The sequence below is a fragment of the Enhydra lutris genome, unplaced genomic scaffold, assembly GCF_002288905.1.
Source record: "Enhydra lutris kenyoni isolate GAN:26980312 unplaced genomic scaffold, ASM228890v2 scaffoldscaffold23, whole genome shotgun sequence".
NCBI classification, from domain to species: Eukaryota; Metazoa; Chordata; class Mammalia; order Carnivora; family Mustelidae; genus Enhydra; species Enhydra lutris.
The window spans coordinates 13,589,187-13,615,543 of NW_019154107.1; the positions used below are offsets into that span (position 1 = coordinate 13,589,187).

Consider the following 26,357-nt stretch of genomic DNA (forward strand, 5'->3'; position numbering starts at 1 on the left):
GGCTGAGGATACTGTTTGTTGGAGTAAATAACTATGTCTTTGTTGAGATGACTGATCACTGAAAAATGAGCATTGAAGAGATGCAGTTGCACTGGAGACTGTACCCCAAGTACCACTGAGGGCACTGTGCTAGCAAGGTAAAAACAGTGAAGGCTTTCCAGGACTGGTGGCTTCCCTGAATGATGACATGGCTTTGCACTCAACCATTCTTGTCCCTGTGACTACACCTAACCCAAACACAGGGTGAATGGTTCATCAGAAGCCAGGGTCTGGTGTCAAGACCTCTGTTGTGTCACCACTGTACCAACTGTGTTGTTCCCTGTCCAGTATACTTTCATAAAACCAACTAAAATTTTTTTTGGGTAAAGACTACTGTGACTTGATCTTATCCATTAGACTTGAATGGAAGACCATGCCACTAGATGAGCAGCCTAGGTTTTGCAGGGGCAAAATGATGTCTATCTGTGATGTACATGGTATCATCAGTGCTCGGGGTTTGCTAACAGAATGGTGGATATACATGGCAGGAAGAGGTAAGGTGAAAGTAGCGGAGTGCACTTTGCAAACATAACTCATTTTAGTTGTTCCCAGCCTCTCTCTCTCTCCCTCTCTCTCTCTCTCTCTCTCTTTAATCTCACTTAAGCCCATCTTTCCTAAACTTGGACTTTCTCTTCTCTAGAATAACCTCACACTTTATTTTATCCTTGCCTTATCTCCCAGCAAAACAGCACCTACATGGAGGTAAAAAGCATGAGGTTGTGTTAACCTTGGAAAGCAAGCAAAATGAAAAATCAGGGTCAGTAAACTAAAAGTAAAACTTTACTCAAGATGTTACTTATTTAGTCTGAAAGTGCTCATGCTTACATTAATCAAGAGGTTGAGATTTCAATTTAATTGCTTTATGTGATTAGCTGTTTAATGTTGTTGGCCCATAGGAGATGCAAAGCAGGGCATCAAGTTGGGATAAGTCTTTGGAATATGCTCCTGGGAAGAGAGAAAAGATAGGGATAGTCAATGTCCACAGGGACACTACAAGGAGGAGATGGTGGGGTCCAACTGGCATGTTGGTCTAGAGCACTAGGCTTACCTGTGGCACCTCATTACCACTCTGGGTGTCTCATTACCACCTTTATACTTTGATTAAAAAATACAGGTATCCATCAGACACTGGGCCCTAAGATGGGGGTGTTCAGAAAGGAGGGGAATGAGGCAGATAAGTAAGAAGAAGCCCTCTGTATCCGAAGAAGAGTGTCATGATGTACTCAGGTTTGTAAAATTTAAGTGTAAGTCAGTGTACAAAGGTTACAGAAAATGGACCAGAGATTTATAAGAAATCTAAGAGGGTTTTTTATTCTACCTGGGGTATCAAAAAAACTTTTAAAGAAGTAAAGACATTGAATTGAGTTTTGAAGGATATAGAAAAGTTCATCATGCCAACAAAGGAGGAAGAAGTAATTTAAGGAAGAGAGATCAAAAACACAAACATGACATGAAACCACATACATTTAAACGTAACATCATTTCTTGTGGCTAGAATATAAAGGGAGGTTGTTGGCAGAGTAAAAGGTAAACTGCAGACAGCCTGAGAGGGTTTTCTAATATTTACTAAAGAGCCTATACTGTATTTGGTAGGCACCTAATGTCCTAAACAACTTTAGTTTTAGATAAGGAGTCTACAAACATATATTGAGTGCAATTAAAGTATGGATGGCAAACGGGTCATAGTAGCAAAGATGTCGAAGGCATTCTAGTTATAAGAGTTTAATGAATACATTATTGCTAGTAAGTGCTGTAAGAGAAAACAACAAATGCTAGTCAATTTATTATTATTATTATTAACATTATAACAATAATGGTGATTATGTTAATGCATGAGAAACTTAGCTGAGTGATATTGCCATTTTTTAGAAAATAATATTTAAAGCAAAGAGTCCCTACCTTAATGTCAAATGGTCCTGTTTGATTTGGTTGATTGTAAATTTCCAACTGATTCCGAATAGGAGACAGCCACAGAAGCAGGTGATTTAACTGCTCTTCTAGCTGTCCAAGGTCTTTTATGTGTGCCTCAATTTCTCCTTGTTTCTCAGGCAAATCTCTAGAAACCTGCAGGGAAAAAAAGAGGAGAAGATTCCCATGGTTTAAATAAAAAAAAACACAAAATAAATATATTCTAAAATTATTTGCTTTAAAATGTTATAGAAATTCACTGAATTTGGTGTTTTACAGGATGATATGGATTACTCACATGGGTTACATGTTAGGATTTAATTCATGTACTACAAATCATTTATTAATAGTCTTCCCCCAAATACTATGCTTTAAAGACAGTAAGACTTTTTTTTTTAATTCAAGACACACACTCACACAAATGCATACCCAACTCCAACCAATAAAGTAAACAAATACATTCTCCACTGAATCACTCATTTACTAAACATAATGGTATTGCATATTAGATGCCAGATATTCTGTCTTTATACTTCCTTCTAACTTTCTTTCATGTTAAGGAAAACTATGCAAGGGAATTTTTTTATGCACAAAATAAAATGGGGAGGTAGGCTATAGTTTGTGGGTCTAAGTATAACCGAGTAAAACAAAATAAGATCACTGGAATGAAAAGGAAAAAAAAAAGACATTTGGATTAGAGTAGGATATACCAGTATGATCATAGGCTATTTCTATTAAGGGCTTACAATATGACAAATACCATGTTAGTAAGTTTCACATTTACAGCCTTCTTTAACCCAACCAACAATCCTATGATACAGATACTATTCTTTTCCCCATTTTATAAATGGATGACGACATTGGGGTTGAGAAACATGAAATACCTTGGGAAGGAGTAGGATACTGTGTTCAAGATTGTGAAGTCTAGAGTTAGGCTGCTTGGTTTTAATCTTAATTCTAGTTCTTTCCCAGCACTTCAGCCAAGTTTTCTTTAATTCTCAGTGCCTTCTCTACAGAATGCAGATAATGACAGTATCTGCTTCACAGGGTCACTATAAGGATTAAATAAGGTAATTCATTGTAAATAGCTGAGAGCAATAACCTGCATGATAGTGAATGACAATAAAGTTACTGCATGATTATTGCTTAAGCTCAAGTGTAAGTAGGGAGATAGGATAAGCAAGATTAAAGACTTTTCTTCCTATTGTCAAGGGCCAAAACAGGTACATGGTAGTAAAGAATGTGAACCTGTAATGGCAAGTCTTTATGATATGATTAATACTAGTCTAATACATTATAGCACAAACACAATGCTACAACATACATCCACTATAAAAGATCATGTTATAATAGATAACATTTTAAAATTTTAATTCCAGTACAGTTAACACACCATGTTATATTAATTTCAGGTGTTCAATATAGTGATTCTACACTTCCCTATCACACCCAGTGCTCATCACAAGTGCGCACCTCAAACCCCATCACCCGTTTCACCCATTCCCTGCTCACCTCCCCTCTGGTAACTATCAATTTGTTTTCTACAGTTAAAAGTCTGTTTCCTAGTTTCTCTCTCTTTTTCTTTTGCTTGTTTGTTCTGTTTCTTAAATTCTACCTATGAGTGAAATCATACAAATCATATTTGTCTTTCTCTGACATACCTTGCTTAGCATTATACTCTCTAGCTCTATCCACATTACTGTTAATGGCAAGATTTCATCCTTTTTTATGGCTGAATAATATTCCATTGTGCACTGTGTGTGTGTGTATATATACACACACACCACATCTACTTAACCATTCACCTGTTGATGGACACTTGGGCTGCTTCCATAATTTGGCTATTGTAAATAATGCTGCTATAAACATAGGGGGTGTATGTATCCTTTTCAATTAGTGCTTTTGTATTTTTTGGGTAAAAAACCCAGCAGCACATTTAATGGACTGTATGGTAGTTCTATTTTTAATTTTTTGAGGAAACTGCATATTATTTTCCAGAGTGGCTGTATCTTTTTACATTCCCACCAACTGTGCAAGAGGGCTCCTTTTTCTCCATACCCTCACCAATATTACAGAGAATATTTAAAAAGTAAACTAGATAAGTATACTAATATAGTGTACTATAAGTTACTTATACTTGTACTATATAAGATAAGTATACTAATATGGTGTAACTAGTGCATCATCTAAATACTGCCCCATACTTTGGAGCATCTGTTTTAGATACTTTTGAAATAACTAACTGAAGAACATTATGTTTCTTAATTGCACCCAAGAGGTGTGAGGTGAAAAGGAGATACATTAATGGACAAAATAACTTGTCAGTTAATTTACAGGAGAAGGAATTTTATGTAAGTTCTGATTATATGCAAACAATATGTATTTTGAAACCAATAAAAGCATTTGCATATATTGTGTACAATGCATGTGTGTGCATGAGTCAAGATTTAATGTTCAGCCTATACTGATGTATTCCAGCCTGAGACTGATCTTAGGCTGCCACAACAATGTTTCCTTGGAAGGCTAACTTTAAGATGATAGGGAAACATTAGGCCTACATTGTTTGTTGTATAGAACTGTATCTGCTTTGGGGAAGCTGTGAACTGGCATAAAGCTGATGGTCTGGATAACTAAAAATGGTATAAAAGATGGAAAGGAAATAGAGCCTATGACTTGTATTTGAATTGACCTGCACAGACCTTGGTGTTCCCCTCTGGCAGCCTTTCCCTATGTGGATAAGGAGTTAAAAGAAGCAACGTGCGCAGGAAACATGCAATGCTTGTTCATGGATAATGAATTGTGATGCTATATCTTCTTCTGTTTGACTTGTATCCTGATATAAAGTCAAGTAAACAAAGTGTTAGATAAAGGCCTATTTATGTCTCATGAGTTCTAACCCATAACGACATCTACGGTGACAGATAATGTATTTGTGTATGCGTGTTTGAGTGTGTGTTTGTGTGCGTGTGTGAGGGAGAGACTTGGAAATGTAATTCCAGGTCTATAATATATAATCTAATAATGCTTTCTATTTATCTTTTCCAGCATTTATAAGGAAATTACTAAATAGTTTGTTTTTATTGGATTATTTTCTAGTCACAAGTACATGTAAAAACGACATGGATGGAACTAGAGGGTATCATGCTTAGCGAAATAAGTCAATCGGAGAAAGACAACTATCCTATGATCTCCCTGATATGAGGGAGAGGAGATGCAACATGGTGGGTTAAGGGGGTAGGAGAAGAGTAAATGAAAAGATGGGATTGGGAGGGAGACAAATCATAAGTGACTCTTAATCTCACAAAACAAACTGAGGGTTGATGGGGGGGGGGGGGGGGGGGGGGGGGGTGGAGTTATGGACATTGGGGAGGGTATGTGCTATGGTGAGTGCTGTGAAGTGTGTAAACCTGGTGATTCACAGACCTGTACCCCTGGGGATAAAAATATATTATATGTTTATAAAAAATAAAATTAAAAAAAAAACAGCAAACAAAAAAAAGTATTTCCAGCTTCAACTTGCAGTGTCTGAGAGCCTCTAGATTCTGAAGTTAATGGAAATAACAGCCAGCATGTTTTCTTAAAATCTCTAAAATTGAGCTATGAACTCATTTATACCTATCACCAATAGGGTTCACATATCAACCCAGAAATCCAGGTAACTTTCAACCGAGATTGTTAAGTTTCCTTCTCACACTTCCAACCCATCCTTTCCTGGTGCTAGAGGAAGAACAATTCCAGATAGCACACAGTTCAATGGGTGAGATTTGACTAATATGTGAAAAAATTAAATGATAGCTCATAATGAAATTGTGGGGGACAGGTAGTTTTCAGATTAGTTATGACATTTGCATTGGGTATATCCTCACAGACCTTGTGCTCTCCACCATCATAGCATTTGCCTTATACTCTTTGTTAGTTACATTGACCTCCCTTACTGAGCTTTGATTTCTGGATGAACTGGGTTCCTACACATGACAGGCTTTCAATAAATATCTGGTGAATGAAAGATGAACAATTTCAAAATTTAAGATTAATTTTTTTTTAATTTAAGAAGCAAAGCATGTCCAGAGTAGTTAACATAAAGAACGTCATTTTATCCTCAAGTGAAATAGCTTTAATTAGCCAACAAAGATATTAGTTGATTGGACTATATAAAAATGAGAAACATGTGAATGGAAAAAAAAATCCCCTAAAAGCAAAGTCAAAGGACAAATGACAAATAGTGAAAAAAGATATCTGTGACATCTCAGGTAAGGGAATAATTTTCGTAAGACATAAGAAAGCTACTGCAAATTAATTTTTAAAAGGCCAATAAGCCAGAGGAAAAGCTGGACAAAAGTTAAGGACAATCCACAAAAAAGAAAACATAAATGGATTTTAAACAAACATAAAGAAGCTAAACTTTGTTGTAATGAGAAATCTGAAAATTTGATTTTACAAAAATCCAAGTCTGAACACACTAGGCTGCCAGGGTAGTGGAGAATATATGATTATATATGGCCAGTGGGATAGACAAACTGGTGTACCCCTTGTGGAAGAAAACTTGTCAATATCTACAAAATGCACATAATCTTATAGCCAGAATTTTGCTCTTAGGAATTTATCTTGTAGATGTATTTATGCAAGTAAAATCAATGCATGGTGATGTTATGGCAGATGGTGGATGGGGCAGAAGATTTTCACTACAGTTTTAAATTTTTGCAAAATAAAAACATATTACCTTCACAGAGAAATAAATTTAGAAAGAAAAACTACCAGCTTTTCTTCCTACCAAAAGTAATGGTTGAGAATATATATTTTAATAACAAATCTTTATTAGTAGGATGTAACACATCGAAAGCCACCAGTCCAAAATCGTGATTATTTTTCTAAGATAATATCACTTAGCTAATGGTAGGGTAGCATTTGAAACCTTCTGACCTCTAGTTTTTTGATTCCCCACACCTTCAAAAGGATCTTCAGAAACTGATGGCTTCTACATAGTTCATGGAGAAAGAGAACATAATTACTTTATGATATATAATACAAGTAGGTCTTGTGTCAGTTTTTATGTGTCTTAGAATTATTTACTATTACACTTACTACTTCATGTTCTTATCAAAATATGGACACAGTTTAATAGTAAAATGCATCCTTTTCCCAAAAAATCTTTTTAGGTATTATGGAGCCATGCTCTTCATATGACATATTCCCTGTGGTAAAAGCAAAAAATTAAACACGTTCAGTTCCCTCATGTGTCAATTTAGTATCTAACCAAATCTTGCCCTAATTTCACACAAGATTAGCTTCCCTTTTTTCAACTTCTGAATTTTAATTTCAAATGTGTAGAAATTTTAATAATAAGATAAACAGAGGTGTCTGTTTTAGAAATAAACAGATATCAAATACTTACTTCATATCTTATACCAAAAACATTCTAGAAAAATTAAAGTGTTAAGTATAAAAAGTTAATAACAGAACTAGAATAAAATGTTGGTGTGAGGAAGCCTTTTAGAAGCAGAAAATAATGTGAATAAACTATTAAGTATAATATTTGTATTGCTCATTCAAAATTAAGGCCAATCAGCAGAATTAAAAACAAATGACAGCTGGGACTACTTGCAGCATCTATCATATAGGTTATAATTTTTCATATTAAAAAGATTTTTCAATAAATGAAATGAGATATAGAATCTATTGGAAAACTTGATAAAGAATATAAACAGGAATTTGATAAAAAATGCAAAGAGCCAATAAACAAAAGTCCAACAACTAAGTAATTGGTGAAATGCAAATTAAAAGAGCAATAATAATCCATCATTTGCCTATTATATTGGTTTTTGTCAAAGGTACTTAACCAAAGTTCTAGAAAATAAGCACTCTTAAATGTTTGCTGGAAGATAAATTCTTACATTTGTAGGGAGTAATTTGATAATTCATACAAAAGAGCAAGCTGTCTACCCAGAAAACTACCAATATGCTTGAGAGTAAGGAAAGAGTAAAAAAATAAAGGAGTATACCTTGTTTCTCTCTTGGGAGAAACCAACTGGAAGATTCTATATTGTAAAGATATCAACTCTCTTCAAATAATCTAACAATTCAGTGCAAGTTCTATTAAAATTGTGACAGCTAGTTTTTAATAGACAGTGACACACCAATTCTAAGATATATATGCAAATACCAAAGGCCAAGAATATCTAATGCAATCTTGAAGAACAAACAAGTTTAAGAATGTTTACTACCAGATATCATTATTTAATACATTTAATTCTGTGTGGTACTGCTGTGAGAACAGACTATATGTACTTACTTAATTTTGACAATGGTGCCACTTCAGTTAAGTAGGGAGTAGATGATCTAGAAATACACATACCCTACAAATGTTTGAAGTCAGAAGCAAGCTGGTCCTTGGTGAGGGGCTGGTTGGGAAAGGGTTAATGACTGGGCAGGAGCATGATGGAAGCTCCTAGGGTAATGTTCTAATTCCTGATCTGGGTGTTAGTAGCATGGTATGCTAACTTAAAAAAGAAATCCATCAATTTCTAGTGCTAGTGCAACTGTTGGATCCTAGGGTAGTTCTATTTTTAACTTTTTGAGGAAACTCCATACTGTTTTCCTGAGTGACTATACAAGTTTGAATTCCCACCAACAGTGTAAGAGGGTTCCCCTTTCTCCACACTACTAGGTATTTACCCAAAGGATACGAAAATAGTGATTTGAAGGGATACATGCTCGCCGATGTTTATAGCACAATTACCAACAATAGCCAAATTATGGAAAGAGCCCAAATGTTCATCAAGTGATGGATAAAGATGTGATATATACATACAATGGAACATTACTCAGCCATAAAAAAGAATGAAATTTTACCATTTGCAATGATGTGGGTGAAGCTAGAGTGTATTATGCTAAGTGAAATGAGTCAGAGAAAGACAAATATGATTTCATTCATATGTGGAATCTAAGAAACAAAACAGATGAATGTAGGGAAAAAGGAGGAGGGGCAAACCAGAAAAGATACACTTAACTCTAGAGAACAAACTGAGGGTTACTGGACAGGAGGTGGGTGGCAGGGATGGGCTAAATGGGTAGTGGGTGTCTGGTGTTGTATGTAAGTGATGTATCATGAAATTCTACACCTGAAATTAATATTACACTGTATGTTAACTAACCAGAATTTAAATAAAAACTTGAAAGGAGAAAAAAATTACTCATTCCATTCTACTGCAAAATCTTACTTCTGTGAATTTTCCTAGAGGACTATCAGAGATATACACAGAGACATGTGACAAGAATACCCAATTCTGTCATTTATACTAGTGAAAAACTGAAACAAAATCCCTCAAATGGAATAAATTACATCCAAGTAATTGGATATTTTGCATCCTTTAAAGTACACACTTTGAAAAACATTCTATTTTGAAAATATTCATGATATGTTAATTGGTAAAAGAAAAGTTATACAACCCACATAAATTAGGTCTTTGATTTTCTGTATATATTTGGCATATCAGTATCTATCATCTATCTTTTTATCTGTATTTTTAAATGATTGGAAATACATAAAACTATTAACCATAATTTTTTGGAGGTGTTACCAATTCAAGATCATTTTTATGTAATTGTTGATATATTTTGGCATTTTATAAGGTTACTACACAGACTACTACAAACTTTTTTTATGTTTTAAATGTTAAATAAAAATAAAGAAATGGGTAATACTGCTTGGGTGGCTGGCTATCCCTCTAAAATATCTGCTACAATAAAATTACCATTTTGACTTAGATTTTCAATATGCTTTAGGTATGATATGACAGCTTTTACTTATATTAGCTCCTTTAATCTCATCCATAATCCTATAAAATATATATATTTTCCTACAACTGACAAATAAGGAAATTAAGGTTCACAACTATAAATATTATTCCTAAAGTTACTAGTAAGTCACAAAAATATAGCACTAAACATCTGTGTTTTCCTGACTCCAAATTTTAACTTTCCTTTTCTCTTACCTGCCAAAACATACTTTCTCTAATCTTTCAAAATCTAATGTATTATTTGATAAATGGAGTACTGAAATTCATACTTTTCAAAAGCTTTTAATATTTATCAGAATAATCTGTATCCATATTGCTTATTACTATTAACGAGATATATGCATTTAAAAGTAAACTTTAATATAACCAATACAAGTGAAATTCATGCATATAAACACACCAAAAACAAAAAAAGTACTATTTGACATTTGTTAATTCAAGACTATTATATAGGGATTACAAGGTAAATTAGGATGCTTACTGAATAAATTTTTGGATGATGAGTAACCCAAACCCCTGATTAAATGATCTTCATGCAATTGTAGTATCTTCTACATTTGGTAGATTTGTCATCCATTTTAAAATAGAGACATAGATAGGCACAAAATTAGACACATAGATCAATGGAACAGAATAAAGAACCCAGAAATGGACCTGCAACTGTATGGTCAGCCAATCTCTGACAAAGTCAAAAAGTATATTCAGTGTAAAAAAAGACAGTCTCTTCAACAAATGGCCTTGGGAAACCTGGACAGTGACATGCAGAAGAATTAAACTGGACCACTTTCTTATACCATATACAAAAATAAATTCAAAATGGATGAAAGACGTAAATGTTATACAGGAAACCATCAAAATCCTAGAGGAGAAAATAGTCAGCAACCTCTTTGAACTCAGCTGCAGCAATTTCTTACTAGACACATTATGGAGGCAAGGGAAACAAAAGCAAAAATGAACTACTGGGACCCCATCATGATAAAAACTTTTGCATAGGGGCGCCTGGGTGGCTCAGTGGGTTAAGCCACTGCCTCCGGCTCAGGTCATGATCTCAGAGTCCTGGGATGGAGCCCCGCATCGGGCTCTCTGCTCGGCAGGGAGCCTGCTTCCTCCTCTCTCTCTGCCTGCCTCTCTCCCTACTTGTGATCTCTCTGTCAAATAAATAAATAAAATCTTTAAAAAAAAAAAAAACTTTTGCATAGAGAAGGAAATAATCAACAAAACTAAGACAACTGATGGGATGGGAGAAAATATTTGCAAACGACATTATCAGAAAAAGGGTTAGTATTCGAAATCTATAAAGAACTTAACAAACTCAGCACCCAAGAAACAAATAATTCAGTTAAGAAATGGGCAGAAGATGTGAATAGGCATTTCTCCAAAGAAGACAACCAAATGGCCAACAGACACATGACAAGATGCTCAACATCATTAGTCATCAGGGAAATACAAATCAAAATCACAATGAGATACCACCTCACACTAGTCAGAATGGCTAAAATTAACCACTCAGGAAACAACAGTTGTTGGCGAGGATGTAGAGAAAGGGGAACCCTCCTACACTGGAAGTTGGAATACAAACTGGTGCAGCTACTCTGGAAAACAGTATGGAGGTTCCTCAAAAAGTGAAAAATAGAGCTCTGCTATGACCCAGCAATTGCACTACTGGGTATTTATCCAAAGGATACAAAAATGTTGATTCAAAGGTGCACAGTTACCCCAGTGCTGATAGCAGCATTATCAACAATAGCCAAAGCATGCAGAGAGCCCAAACATCCATCAACTGATGAATGAATAAAGAAAAGGTGATATATATACAATGGAATATTACTCAGTCATCAAAATGAACGAAATCGTGTTACTTGCAATGATGTAAATGGAGGCAGAGGGTATGCTAAGTGAAATAAGTCAGTCAGAAAAAGATAAATATCATATGATTTCACTCATATCTGGAATTTAAGAAACAAAACAGATGAACATAGGGGAAGAAAGGAAAAATAAAATAAAATAAAATAAAATAAAATAAAATAAAACAAAATAAAAAAGAGAGGAAAGCAAACCATAGAACACACTTAACTATGGAGGACAAACTAAGGGCTGCTGGAGGGGAGGTGGGAGGGTGGATACGCTAAATGGGTGATTGGCATTAAGGAGGGCTTTTGCTGGGATGAGCACTGGAGGTTGCATCTAAGTGATGAATCACTAAATTCTACTCCTGAAAGCAAGACTACACTATACAGTAACTAACTCGAATTTAAATGAAAAATAAAATAGAGACATAGACAAAATAAGTTGTTATAATAAATAAAAATGGTAAGAGAATTGTAAATTCAAATACCTAGCAATTTTCATGATAAATCAGCATTATTTCCAAAGAATTTAATGATAAATGCTAAATTCTGAACCTTTCATACTTAAAAATATGGATGATACCTGATTGAATTTTAGCTCAATTTAAAAATTTCTATCTCATACAATTCCAAACTAAATACCAGGTGAATGAAATTTTGATGTAAAAAAACAAAGCCATACAAATAATGAAAATATGGATAAATATTCTTACAATTTTGATGTAAAAGTTGTAATTTTCATTTTAAAACCATAAAGTGACTGCTTTATATTCATAGCAATCTAAAACTTCCTTACATTAAAAAAATCAAACAAACAAAAGAAAAATCAAAACTGAAGGCAATCTGCCTTAAATGCCTTGACAGACACTCAAGATAAAACCACTCTCACAGATCAATAGGAAAAAGACAAATACTCAACAGAAAATAAAATGAACAAGGATTGCAAACGGACAATTTATGAAAGAACTATAACTGACCTACAAGTCTATTAGGACTGTTTAACTTCACTAGAAACCACAGAAATCAAACTCAAACAGTGAGGTATAAGGTTGTACCTATTGATTTGGCAAAGATTTTTTTTTTCTTAAACTTCTTGTATTACAGTACAGCGGTGTCATGTAATAGCAATAGTGCAAGCATTCAGGCCCTCTCAAAAAGTGCTAGAGAGTAAGGTGGACTATCCCTCTGGGAAGGTTAGGGCTGGGAGTGGATTAGGTAGAGTTTTGCAATATATATTCAAATATAAGCATATTCTCACACTTAGACCAGAAATTCAACTTTTCTTATTTTATCATAAGGCAACAATGATGTGTACAAATGTTAAATCACAAGAATATTTGCCACAGCCTCACTTATAGATGGGAAACATCTGAAATTGCTTCCACACTCACCAATAGGGTATAAGTTAAAAGTTAGGGAACTTCCATCCAGTTAAATACTCTGCGGATGTATAATAAGTGACGTGCATGTATATTTAGTAATAGGGAAAACATACGTGTTATGTCAAAATTTTTAATTTCTGGGTAATAGGTCATCTTTTCTCAGTTGCATTTTTTTTATTTTAAAGATTTTATTTATTTATTTGACAGAAAGAGAGAGAGAGAGAGAGAGCACAAACATGGTGAAGGGGAGAGGAGAAACAGGCTCTCCACTGAGCAGGGAGCCCAAGGTGGGGCTTTATCCCAGAACCCTGGGATCATGACCTGAGCCGAAGGCAGACATTTAACCAACTGAGCCACCAAAGCGGCCCTCTCACTTGCATTTTTAATTTGTCTTCAATGAACATGAACTACTTTAAATCAGAAAATGGCTGTCTTAAATCTAGGTATACATACATACTTGTCTTGTAGAAATAGATGGTTTGTTGTAGTCCTTACAATGCTCCAAGCAGTAGTCTGTTTTTGTTTTTGTTTTTTTTTTACACATAGCAACATCTAATTGTAACAATACTATGATGTAGGTACTATTATTATCTATATTTTACAGGTGAAAAATTGACAAAGGGAGGCTAAGTGATTTGCCCAAGTTTACACAGACAGTAAGTGATAACCCAGCTAGCCTTTGAACCCAAGAAGTCAAGCTCAGAAATGCGTGCACTTATCCACTGTACTACTTTGCCTTCCATTCCTTTTAGCCACAGGACTTTGAGAAAACATACTGAAAAGAGCACAAAAGAAAGTCTACTTTATTTTACAGCAGTTCTTGGAATGAATTTCCTCAGTTACTTACTGGATCTTACACAATTTCTTCCTAACTTTGAAAGTATGTGGGATGATGAAGTCTTATTGTCCTTGCAACTACTAAATTCAACTTCCAAAATTGCCCCTCGTTTTATTCTCATGCTTACGTAGTATGACTGATTCCCAATTGTCTCCCAATTCTTAGGCTTGCCTTTTGAAAAAAAAAAATGCCCCTCAACAGTCTGACCTCATATGACCTTACTATTCACATCTTTCTAATAACAAAACTCCATTTTGGTAAAATGGTGATCTCACTATTCTGGGCATGCTCCCTGACTGCCTTCTTTTCCTCTGTCATTGTCTACTCTACCATTAAAATGTCTTCTTTTTCCTCAGTAAAATATCTCTTTTCCTAATTGACACATATAAAACCTTTTCCATTCTTCATGTTTTGGGTAATGAAAGTGCCATCTTCTCAGAAGAGATTGCCTAATCCCTCCGGATGGAAATAATTATTCTTTCTAATAAACTCTGTAGCATGTATTATCCGTGCTACTTCATCAGGCCCTGTCAGGTACTGCTTTTTCTCTTTATTTTACTAGTCTCCTTCCACTTGTATCTTCTTCCCTTACGTTTCCCTGAATGCTTGAAAACACACTCACCCAGCACTACTAGCACACCACACACATTATACAGATAAAACTATGATTGAATGCTTCATCTTTGTATACACTTTCTCCTAGGTGGTATAGCACTTGTTAAATGAACAACCACACACATCAATCATTTTCTAATAGAACAAAGAAGACAGAAAGTAAAGCTGAGGATTAAAAGCATCACTCTCTTCAGAGGGTTTATATTCTCATATATGTTGCATTTATGCTTCTGCTTCTTACTTTAGTCAGTGTGTGAATGCCCAAGATCACTAGAGCAGCAAGAAGAGGTCTTGCCTGGCAGCTAGGCTGGTGAAATATGACTTGAGTACACCTGAGTATGAAAGGGTAGAATCTAGTCAGTCAAGAAGACTAAGAAACACAGATAGAAGACTCATTTCTTGACATATTTCTGTTGTTATTGTTGTCAGTTATGTTGATGTCATAGATTCTGGAGCTGGAGAAGAGATGAGATATGTATTAATTACAGCACTGGCAGAAACATTGCCTGTGCAATTAATTCAATGAATAGTCACTTAGTAACTATTTTTCTTCCAACCACTGCCCTATATATTATCCACAAATGTATTGTTTTTTAATTGATTCAAGTTGCTCATTGTATGGCTAAGTATAAACCTTCACTGCCAACAACCCCACCATACCTTGAATGACAACTAAATAACAGTGCACTCTGAATGCATCTTAAACAAATACTGCCTTGCCACCAACCAGAATAATTCTTAAAAACCTTCCAAAATTTAGTAATACTAATTGAATAATTCAAGAGACCATTATCATGTTCTGGATAAAATGCATCCGTTATGAAACATTTGGGGACCTCATTTCATCTTGCATATTTTTCTACCTCAATAAATTAAAACTACTGGGGAACCAGAACTTAGGAATGATATATTTTCTGGCACAATCCTCAATTATTTTTTATAACTGGTCTCATGGTAAAGTATCTCTCACTAGGAGGTCATTTATTTTCTCTCCCTCTGGAAATTTAATAAAATAATAATGAATATTAAAGTGAATAATACATTATGGTTATATGCTATCAGGCATTTAAAAATTATAAATCCATGTACAATTTTGAACTGACCAATTATAATTTATTTTCAGGACAGTCACCCTCCAATGTCATAGCTATTGGGATTTCCCTTGAAACGTAAGTGGATTTTCTTTTCTTTTTTTTTTTTAAGATTTTATTTATTTATTTGATAGAGATCTCAAGTAGGGGGAGAGGCAGGCAGAGAGAGAGAGAGATAGGAGGAAGCAGGCTCCCCGCTGAGCAAAGAGCCCGATGTGGGGCTCAATCCCAGGACTCTGGGATCACAACCTGAGCCAAAGGCAGAGGCTTTAACCCACTGAGCCACCCAGGTGCCCCTGGATTTTCTTTTAAAACATGTGGTTATTGGGGCACCTGGGTGGCTTAATGGGTTAAAGCCTCTGCCTTCAGCTCAGGTCATGATCCCAGGGTTCTGGGATCGAGCCCGCAACAGACTCTCTGCTCAGCGGGGAGCCTGCTTCCTCCTCTCTCTCTGTCTGCCTCTCTGCCTACTTGTGATCTCTGTCAAATTAAAACAAACAAACAAACAAACAAAAAACCATGTGGTTATTAAGTACAGTGTTTCAAGATCTGTATTTTCTATATTGTTTTCAGTTTTACCTGAATGTAAGAGTATAATCTCCTGTCAGAACATGGTGTGTATTAGTTTCATTGCATAACCACTTCATTAGCACACTTGGATTTTGTTATTGTTGCTAAAGATCTGAAACACATAATACATGATGAAGTAAATGAACACTCCTAGGGAGATTTCAAAGTCAGTAAAATTTGATGTACAATAAATAGGTTTGCCATCCTTAGAGAACTGGGCCCTTATTACCACACTAAACCCATATTGGCTTTTAAATAAACCTTGGTGTTCATGAGCAGTATTTTCCTTCATTAATTTCTCAGTTTGCAAATAAGCAAATAACTCTGTAGTAAAATAATCCTTAATAATACGCATAATAGTTCTTGGAAAAAAATGTTTTTTGACTGTTCACCTTGATTTAAACCTACCCTACCCTAACATTAGGTAACCAGCTCTATAATGGCTCCCAGAGGCATTAGACAAGTAAAGTGAATTGGTGAAATTGATTTGACCAAACTTCAATAGCTATCATTTATCTTCTAAAATGGATTTGATAGAGATTTATACCCACTTGACTATCTAACTACTCACATACTCTTTACTACATAATGTGATTTTGATCACATACTGTTTAAACTCTGAGGATATTAAAACATACAAAGAAGTTAACACATAATTTATACAACACATACCACAAAATGTGTTGGTAAAAATTAACCCCACATTTTTCTCCCTCCTTCACTCCCATCTCATACTCATTCCAGAATAAGGAAAGAACTACTTTATTCTCCCACTCTCTTGTCAGCAGTCTTTGCTCTTATTTGCTGAAGGGACCAGAGTGGCAGCCTGGCTGATGTATATAAAGATGCTCTGGATGGTTAGGAAACACTGGTTTTTTATTTTGTGTGTGTGTGTTTTGTTTGATCACCGAAAACTAAGCCAGGATCTGTGTAAATCTACCCAAGAAACAAGAGTCATAACAAATTATAATAGTTTGATATTTATTAAGATCATCCTTGAACTGTCAGGAAAAAGTACCTATTTTATTTATTATTTTATTTTATTTTATAGGGAGAGAAAGAGAAAGAGCGGGGTGGGGGAGGAGCAGAGGGAGAAGGAGTGAGAGAATACTAAGCAAGCTCTACACCCAGCACAGAGCCCAATGTGGAACTCAATCTCACCACTTGGGGATCAGGATGTGAGTCAAAATAAAGAATCAGATCCTTAACCAACTAAGCCACCCAGCTGCCCCCAGATTAGCTATTTTAATAACAGAAGTTTTAAAAACCAGAGTCTTCTCCTGTGTTAACATACAAATCATTACATTTCAAAATATAATTACTAGAGAAAAATGGTGAAAACACACTGCATGATCACATATCCTCAATTTTAGAAATTCCATTAGAAACAATATAACAATTTAAACATAACTTTAAACTTAAATTCTTAAAATTAAATACAATTTTTAAAAATCAGTTCCTCAGTTGTAGTTGTTATCTTTCCAATGCTCAAAAGCCACAATTTCTTGGTCAGCTCAGGCAGAGAACATATCCATCACTGCAAAGGGTTATCTTGGACAGCGCTAGAAGCCATACTACAGTGCTTGCTTGAGGACTGATGTACCTAAAAGCCTTAACAATCCTTGTGATTTCTTTTTAAAGTAGAACAAAATATTTTAGAAAAAAATCCAGGAGTGCTCAAGTACATAAACAAATGTGACAGTTTTGAGGACATGACAATGTATTGCTGCTTTTAATCTCAACAGTTTCTGGTAGAAAGTTCGTTGTTTTCCTAACACTCATCCTCTAAAAGAAAGAAAATCACTACATTGAAAAAAGACTTCTATTTCTTTCCCTTCCTCTGAATGAATCATTTTATTGTGTTTAAAAATATCAAGATTAAAAAATATTTTTGTAACAAATGGCATAATCTGCATAACTCACATCTATATATTCTCTGTGCAATAGTCTCTGTTTGTTAATGGAGGCATTATTCTTCTTTATACCATGAAGTAAATGCATATTGCATTATCCATGAAATGAAATATGCCTATGAAGAAAATAGAAGTCCCCAGGAGTTTTAATCTTACTGATAAATAAGAAACTAATGTAATACAAAATAGTTATTCCTGGAAATAGGGATGTTTGGGGGGTGTTTGTTTTGAACACAAAAAGGAGAGGATGTGTCTTTGGTGTATGTTACGATGAAGCTTTACTAGCTGTGCAGACATAATGAAGAAAGGGAATAAAACCCAAGGGTGTGTAGCTTTCTTCCGGCTAGCCAGAAGAGAAGAAGAGCACAGACAGAAATTTGAAAAAGAAGACAAATCGGATTTCTTTGGAGAAAACGAAAAACAAAAAACAAAAAAATCTGAGCAGAACGCAAGGCCCAAACTACTTATTTTTCTGCCAGTATTGTTGCTATCAGCCCATTTGAACAAGTCTAGGCCAGGGGGCAGCAAAGTCTGGCTCATGAATCAAATCCAGCTGCCACTTGTTTTTATACGGTCTGAGAGCTTAGAATGACTTTTTTTTTTTTTTTACATTTTTAAATAACAGTTAAAAATCAAAAGACACATGACACATGGAAATTATGTGAAATTCAAATCCGTGTCCATGTATAAAGTCATACTGGAACCCTTCTGCGCTCATTCTTTATATATCACCTCTGGCCTTACACTAGCAAGGCAGCAGAGCAGTCACAGGCAAAACCTTATGGCCTGCAAAGCCTAACGTAATGACCATCTATGCCTTCACAGGGTTTGTCGACCCTGCTCTGGAGGACCATGGAGTTGCTGACTCAGTCTCCTATCCTTCTGAGTCTTTTCCCTGCCTGTCTCCCAGAGCTGCTTTAAGGGGTGGGTGGCTGAGGGAGGTGCCCAGAGTTCAATGTAAGAGAAAAACTTTTAAACTCAGCATCCATGAACTCCTGCCTCCTGGGCAAACCCCTCGGGTAACTTTGAAAATATATGAGGACAGCAACCTCCATAGGAAATTAAAAAAAAAAAATTCTATCACCCTCCTGATCTGTTGTTGAGGGAGTTTTTGTGGCTACTATTTGCAAATACCAGATTTGGCAGGGCCATTCCCCCCTGGGACCAGCTAGCTCAAGCTTGCAAGGGTAGCCAGCTGAAACTGGGACCTCAATATCACAAGCGACAAGTGTCTAGCAAGACTGAATTATCTATATTATTATTTAACTCTAAAATCTTTCCATTTAGTTTCCCGGAAGTTATATGATTCAGAAAAAGCAAAAGAAAATGGAACAAAGAACCTAAAAAATGATAATGATGAACCAACATAAAAGCCAGAAGAACAAATTAAAAAAATATATTGTTATTATATCTTGTAAGTTACTGTTAGCCTTGATGAATCCTGAACTGCTCCGGGCAACATGCTTGCCACTAGCTGCATGGGGCTACTGAGCCCCAGGAAAGTGGCTGTTTGGAACAGAGAATGAGAATACATGTAAAATGCAAAGTGAATTTCAAAGACTTTGTACAAAACATTTTAATATTTTTATACTGATTAAAATGTCAAAATGATATCATTTTAGATACATTGAGTTAAAGAAAATATATTATTAAAATTACTTTCACCTGTTTATTTTTACATGTTAGCATAGCTACTAGAACATTTAAAATTATATACATGGCTTATGTTATATATTCCATTTGACAGCACTGGTATAGAATAGTGCTATGTATCTAGAAATGGCAAAAAAAAAAAAACACTAAATGAAAGAAAATCCACATATGTAATGAAAGTCGCATGACCTTTAGTATGTAAGTTGCTCATTTTAAGGAAAAGAGGTGAAGTTTTTATTGTGAATAGAAAATCAAGTTCTTTTTGCCTCCACTAAATAAATGCTGAATAAATATTTTAAGCAAGCGGTATGAAGGAACAATGGTGAGCTTGTCCCAGATGGGTCCAGTGTCCCCAATATGCTTCCCACACTCACAGGGATGAAGCAACCTCCTGTGTATTAATTCCATTTTTTTTATTTGCTGGCTTCCATGTTTGACTGAGTGTGCCTGCTAAGGCCCCTGGGATTATCTCCCAACCACGTGGTACCTAGAAACCAGGGCTGTGTAGCTTCATCTGCACATCACTGCTCTGTCTGACTATTTTGGTCTCCAGGCCGTACACATAACTCTGTTTTTCACCTATGTCCTGTCAGGAGGGGTGGGCACTGAGCAAAGGCACAGCTACACACAGAATATGTTATTGTCACATAAGAGAAAAGGAAAAGCAGGGAGGAGAGAAATACAGACCGGGGTCCTCCCGGGTCTCAGATGAGGCAGCCTGGTGGTGGTTTCCTCTGCATGAGGGCTGAGCAGAACAACCCAGGGGGAAGGAAGAGAGGTCTGTGGCTGGGAAAGGGGAACCAGAGTCGGAAAATGTGAATCAATCTGGCATTGGGATAAGGGATGATAATGGAGGACTGGAAGTCAAGGGACCCAGGTTCTAATACCACCTCTGCCTCTATTTGCATCATCTGGGGCCATTTGGTCAGTATCTCTGGCGCGTCATTTACTCAAGTGAAAAATGCAAAGACTGGATGAGACTAACGCCGAGGTGCCTTCTCTAGCTTGAATGTTCTATGAATAAATTTCATCTCTGGCAGAGAAGAAAGCAACGTACACAGCCCTGAGTGTATCCCTGAATTTAAAGGAGACAAAGACTGTGTGTTGGCCTGACACCTGAATGCCTGGGAACATAAAAGATGTTCTCTGAGGGTTTATTAGGAGCCTTTGACATAGGCCTGAAATGTGGAAAATCCCGTAACAACAGGATACCTTGTCACCCTAAGCAGATGTAAGCTTAATTTTCCTCACAGCAAGATAATGAGCAATATAAAAGAGCCTAACAAAGCAATTTTGGATACAGGCTTAACACAATCAACTGCCATGGCGTTTCAGTCATTTATTTATAGGATTGAAACAACTTTTCTCCAGAGCCAGGATTCCTGCCAGATAATCCATGTAATGGACTCTAGTGCAACAAGCAACACCAAATGGCTAACAACTCTTCCAGCTTTGCTGGTGTAGGAGGTATGTCTCCCAGCTCCAGCAAAGGGGGCAGCTACATTCCTGACGATGTGGCAACACGTCAAGCTCTGGTTTCCAAGAGAGAGCTGAGACACAGTTGCTCTCAGACCCTGGAAGCCGCCACTTGCAGGGGCAAGTGAAATAAATCTAGAGTTATCTCAAATCCCAAGATGCAGAAGACAACAGAAGTTTGAGGGCATCAGGACAGTGTTAAACTTAAAGGAAAAAAAAAGAAAACACATTCTTTTGAAAGGCAAATACAGAACATGTTCCTAACTTCTCTAGTCCTGATTCATTCCCCAGAGGCTATACACTGAGGTGGAAACCCTTCTGATACAGATACACACACACACACACACACACGCACACGCACACGCACACACCTGCCCCCTAGAGCCACTCTGCTGGACAAACGTTTTTATTTTTCCAACGTGATGAGACTCTTAAAACCAAAGATACAGTGATGCTTTCTAATGACCATTTCAACTGAGGCTGGAATTAGAACTATAAAGTTGAAGTCATGTAATTTATCATCACTTTTATGTAAATTACTCAGGATTCCAGAGTGTATTAATTCATATATTTGTCACAGGTGAACCATGATTTTTTTTTAAAGTTGTGAAACTGTTTCCAATTATTAAAAATCGCCATTGAATTACTTAATGGTTAAAACAAAAATGATTTAGGGCCTTTTATATGCCAGACAGTGTGCTAGGTAAATTTTTTGTTCCTTCAATGAGCACTTACTCAGGAAAAAAAGAAAGACATTTATCCCCATAATTAGATTACCAGGTGATGAGTACCTTAATGAAGACCAACACAAAGCCCTCTGAACGCATGGAGTCTTGAGGGCCCATGTCTTGTGGAAGAAGAACTGAGTCAAGTGGCAGCGGGGCAAGACAGATTCAGAGATGAGACCTTAATCGAGTTGTGTGTTATTGGCTTAACTAGCAAAAACCAATCTGGGCAGCCCACGGGGGGAAACAAAAAGGTGAGTGAGATACTGGCTCTAGCTTCACAATGTGTGGGAAATAATGAAGAGTTACTTATGACTTGGGTTGCCAGGTGAAAAACAGGATGCCTGCTTAAATTTGAATTTTAGATAAATAATGAGTAATTTTTAGTCCTATTTTGGGGCAGGATTTGGGACACACTTGTACTAAAAACAATCTGGGCTTTCTGTATTTTGATTCACTAATTCTTGCAACCCTAGTCATGATGGGAATGTAGAATAAAATAGTGGCAGACGTGTGAGGTCTGAAAGGTTTTGTGCACCATCATGGGGAGTATGGACCTTATGCTATAGGGATAAACATGTTTAAATAGAGTTGCAACAAAGCAGACTTCAGAGAGATTTGAGTAAAAGGGGTATGTGAAGCTATTAAGAAGCCACACCCCAATAAAAGCATGGCCAGAGCCCATGCTGCTTTGCAAATATCTCACCTGGAATAGACACTTGGTTGCTGGTATCACCTTTAACCTGGATGGAATGTGATGGATAGTTCCTTTGCACATTACCAACATCTCTCAACTTACTCTGCCTCAGAGGATTCTCCATAGCTGGAAGTACTTTTTCTGGGATTTCCCCTTTTTCTGCTTCACCAACCCTATCCTCTTACTACTATTTCTTTTCTCTTTTTCTTTTCTTTCTCTCTCTTTTTTTTTAATAAGTAGGTTCCATGCTCAGCTCAGAGCCCCAGCTAGGGCTCGACCTCATAACCCTGAGATCAAGACCTGAGCCAAGATGAAGAGTCAGAAAGTTGGATGCTTAACCAACCAAGCCTCCCAGACTTCCCTTCCTACTACTTCTGAGGATCAACATTCTTGCTTTTAATTTCTTGTGTTCTGTTTTTGAGTTCACTTTAAGTAAGAGATTATCCATCTTCACTTCTGTCGAAAAGCAAGGATAAATAGTTTTTGATTTATTTGCAAGCAATCTGTTTTTCTTAATGATTTTTGAGTGTTCCCTAGAAGCAGACGTTGGTACAGCTAGATTGAAAATCTTCCTTAGTCACTGTACATGATAACTTGAAATGATCCCAAATTTTATAGTTTATATGTGGAAGGAACATGATAGGGTCTTCCAAAATTTGACAATAATTCTAGTAATTTACACAGCATCACCAATAATGATCATGCACATGAAAGGAACTTTCTAAAGTCTCAAGAATAAAGGTCAAATGCCAATGAACCATGCCAGGGGAAAGACCAAATTATCTTTTGCTTCTCTCCCATGAAAAGGTGCTACCAAGGAGATCAGGAAAGAAGTATGACATGGTATTATATATTGTAGTACTACAGAGCAGTTAATTACTAAAAAATATTGTGCTACTTTTCTCAATTTTGTGGTATATGTGGTATCTATCAACTTCTTTCAGAAACTGTCAGGATTTCTTTTCTTTTTGTAAGTACTCATGTTCATCCCTAAATTTTTTATTTGTACTGCTGCATTCTTTTGACTTAAAGAAGACTACCAAAGTAGAATATACTTTAAGCTCCACATAACCTGGATCTACTATTACTTATACTTTATTTAGTACAGAAAATGATTTTATCCAATATCTCCAAATAATCAATTTGGTATAGGCACTGTTAAAATGGTGTTTTTTTTTCTTTTAGTTTGAAGACTCTTATTTCTTACAGATGTATAAATAAAAATAAATTGACACAAATATGAGGTTATCTAGGACTTAAAACTACTTTTGTATGTTTTTAGTATTAGTTTAGTTTTGTGTTTGCTCTAACTTGTTTTCAGCTTTATTGAGATACAAGTGACAGATGAATTTATGAGATAATTGAACCGTATAATGTGATAATTTGATATATGTACATATTGTGAAAATATTCCCCCCATTGAGTTCACTAATAAATTCATCACTTCAAATGTTTACATTTCCCCTCCTCTGCTGATAAGACTTAAGTTCTGGGGCGCCTGGGTGGCTCAGTGGGTTAAGTGTCTGCCTTCTGCTCAGGTCATGATCCCAGGGTCCTGGGACTGAGTCCCTCATCGGGCTCTCTGCTAGGTGGAGAGTCTGCTTCCCCCTCTCTCTCTGCCTGCCTCTCTGCCTACTTGTGATCTCTCTTGGTCAAATAAATAAATAAAATCTTAAAAAAAAAGACTTAAGTTCTACCCTCAACAAATTTCAACAACACAACACAGTGTTATCAACTGTGTATCAACAATGAATTGGCTCAGGACACTTTAAAAATCTTCTTTTAAGGAATGATGATTTAAATAATCCCTGAGGGTTTTATATTTAGTCTGCCGTCATTAAATTCAGGTGATCTCATAATTACTCATCATGCAACAGGTTGTAACATGTAAAGTAACAATTTAGAGGCTGGTATAGAACAGCCAAGAATAAAAGTTTAATTTTTATGCATCATTTCTTCAGGAAAACACATCACAAGGGGAAATAGCTTTGAATAAGTTCAGTGAGGGTTGCCATTTAGTTAATTAACTTAGCCATTTTCATTAGCAGGCTCAATATTGACTTTAGAATAATGTCTACTTAATTTCCTTCAAGCAATGAATATGTATGAAACATTGTCAAAGGTAAAGTAAAAATAAAAACAATATTAGGTAAAAAATAAAAATTAAGTTAGTGAATTATGTCAGAAAATTACATGGAGTACGTTCAGAACTTATATTCAGTTGCAGCATGTCCTTCCAAACTTTTAAGATATGACCTTGGCATAGATACATTATTTCAGCTGCCTAGTACAGGATTTGTAATAATCTCAATTTTATAAGAAAGTCTATTTCTAAATTGGTTGGAGAAGACTAAAACAATGCATAAATCTAGTCCACTGAATATAATTTTCTGCTTCAACTGAGAATCTAGTCTTCCGAAAAAACAGGCATACTTTAACCTTTTTCGGCCACATTCATTTTTATGTGTCTGCATATTAGAATAAATAAAATCAGCAGGCTCCTATTGATTTTTGGAGGGAGAATTCTCATCTGTAAGATTTAAAGAAAGCAAAGTCCATCAAAGCCAACTGATGAACAAATACATTATGAAAATTGAAGAAAGTAATAACATAAACATAAAGGGTAAATCCTAATGTATTTCTGAAATGTGACAATATTTTTCAAATCTGGATTTTGTGTCCCTAACAGTTAAAATGTGGGAGGGCCTATAAAATCATGTTTAATTAATTATGTCAATAAACATTCCATAGTGCAATGATCTTTAATATTCTTAACCCACTGAGCCACCAAGGCGCCCCAATGATCTTTAATATTCTTAATCAGAACCCATAGCAGAATCAATCGGTAAAGGGTTTTTATTTCGTTTTGTTTTAACATGCATATTTAAGCTCTACACCAGAGAATTGAATTCAGCAAATGCATAAAAGTCCTGATGTCTATATCTAATTTTTGTATTTTTAATATGTAAATAGATGCCTGGATCCGAGGAGTACACATATTCCTGCTACACTCCCGATGAAATAAAATGGCTATTAGTAAGTAAATTAGACTATTTCTGTTAACTTTCTGTTCCCAGTCTCAATCTGCTCTCACCTCAAATTCGCTAAGTTTAAAACTCAAGTCAAGTGCAGTGTAGTAAAACAAATAACTTCAAGGTGAGAGGCCTCAGGTTAATGATCTACTTTACCACTTCGGAAGCTATGGGTTCTCAGTCCTGTTGGGTAACCTCTCTTAAACCCATTTCCTCTTGTGTATAACAAAGCCCATAATTCTTAAAGTACCTATACTTTGCAGTTCTCTTTCCTCCTGCTTCCTGTTCTCCCATATGTAATTCACTCCAGAGCCTCCCTTTATCTTGCATCATAAATAATGGCTCTTACATCTAGTCTTGCCTTTCATGTTCCCAGAGCAAGAGGCTAGCTCAAGCCCCAATTGCCTGAGCTGTCGGAAAAAAATCTCAAATTGGTTTGTAAACCTCCAGTCTCTACCAGCTATAATTCAACTTCTGCACTGCCACCAGATGGGGTTTTCGAAAATAAAACTTAATTCTTAACAAGGAGTTCCTCCTCTCTAGATACATTTACCAGGCTTTCTTGCACGTGCATGCAGGGGAAAGGGCCAACTACCCATGTTCCTCCAGAGATTCTGATGTGCTCTACCAGAGAGACATACCATCTACCCAGCAGAGCCAAAGCTTTCCATCATGAACTGGTTATTGGCGGGGGGGGGGGGGGGTGGATAGAGCAGATCACTTATCTCCCTGAGGTGGGCTGATGCTAGGAGAAGTTGGGTCTATTAATGGGGCA

The 26,357-nt window shown here is 36.0% G+C and overlaps 1 protein-coding gene across 1 annotated transcript in view; it reads right to left on the reverse strand.

The window, feature by feature from the left end:
• LOC111150534 (dystrophin) overlaps positions 1 to 26,357 on the reverse strand; it is a 2,087,545-nt gene that overhangs the window by 720,821 nt on the left and 1,340,367 nt on the right. Inside the window, exon 48 of the mRNA XM_022508030.1 lies at positions 1,939 to 2,103. Within this exon, the coding sequence (XP_022363738.1) occupies positions 1,939 to 2,103 (165 nt within the window). The remainder of the gene's footprint in view (positions 1 to 1,938; positions 2,104 to 26,357) is intronic.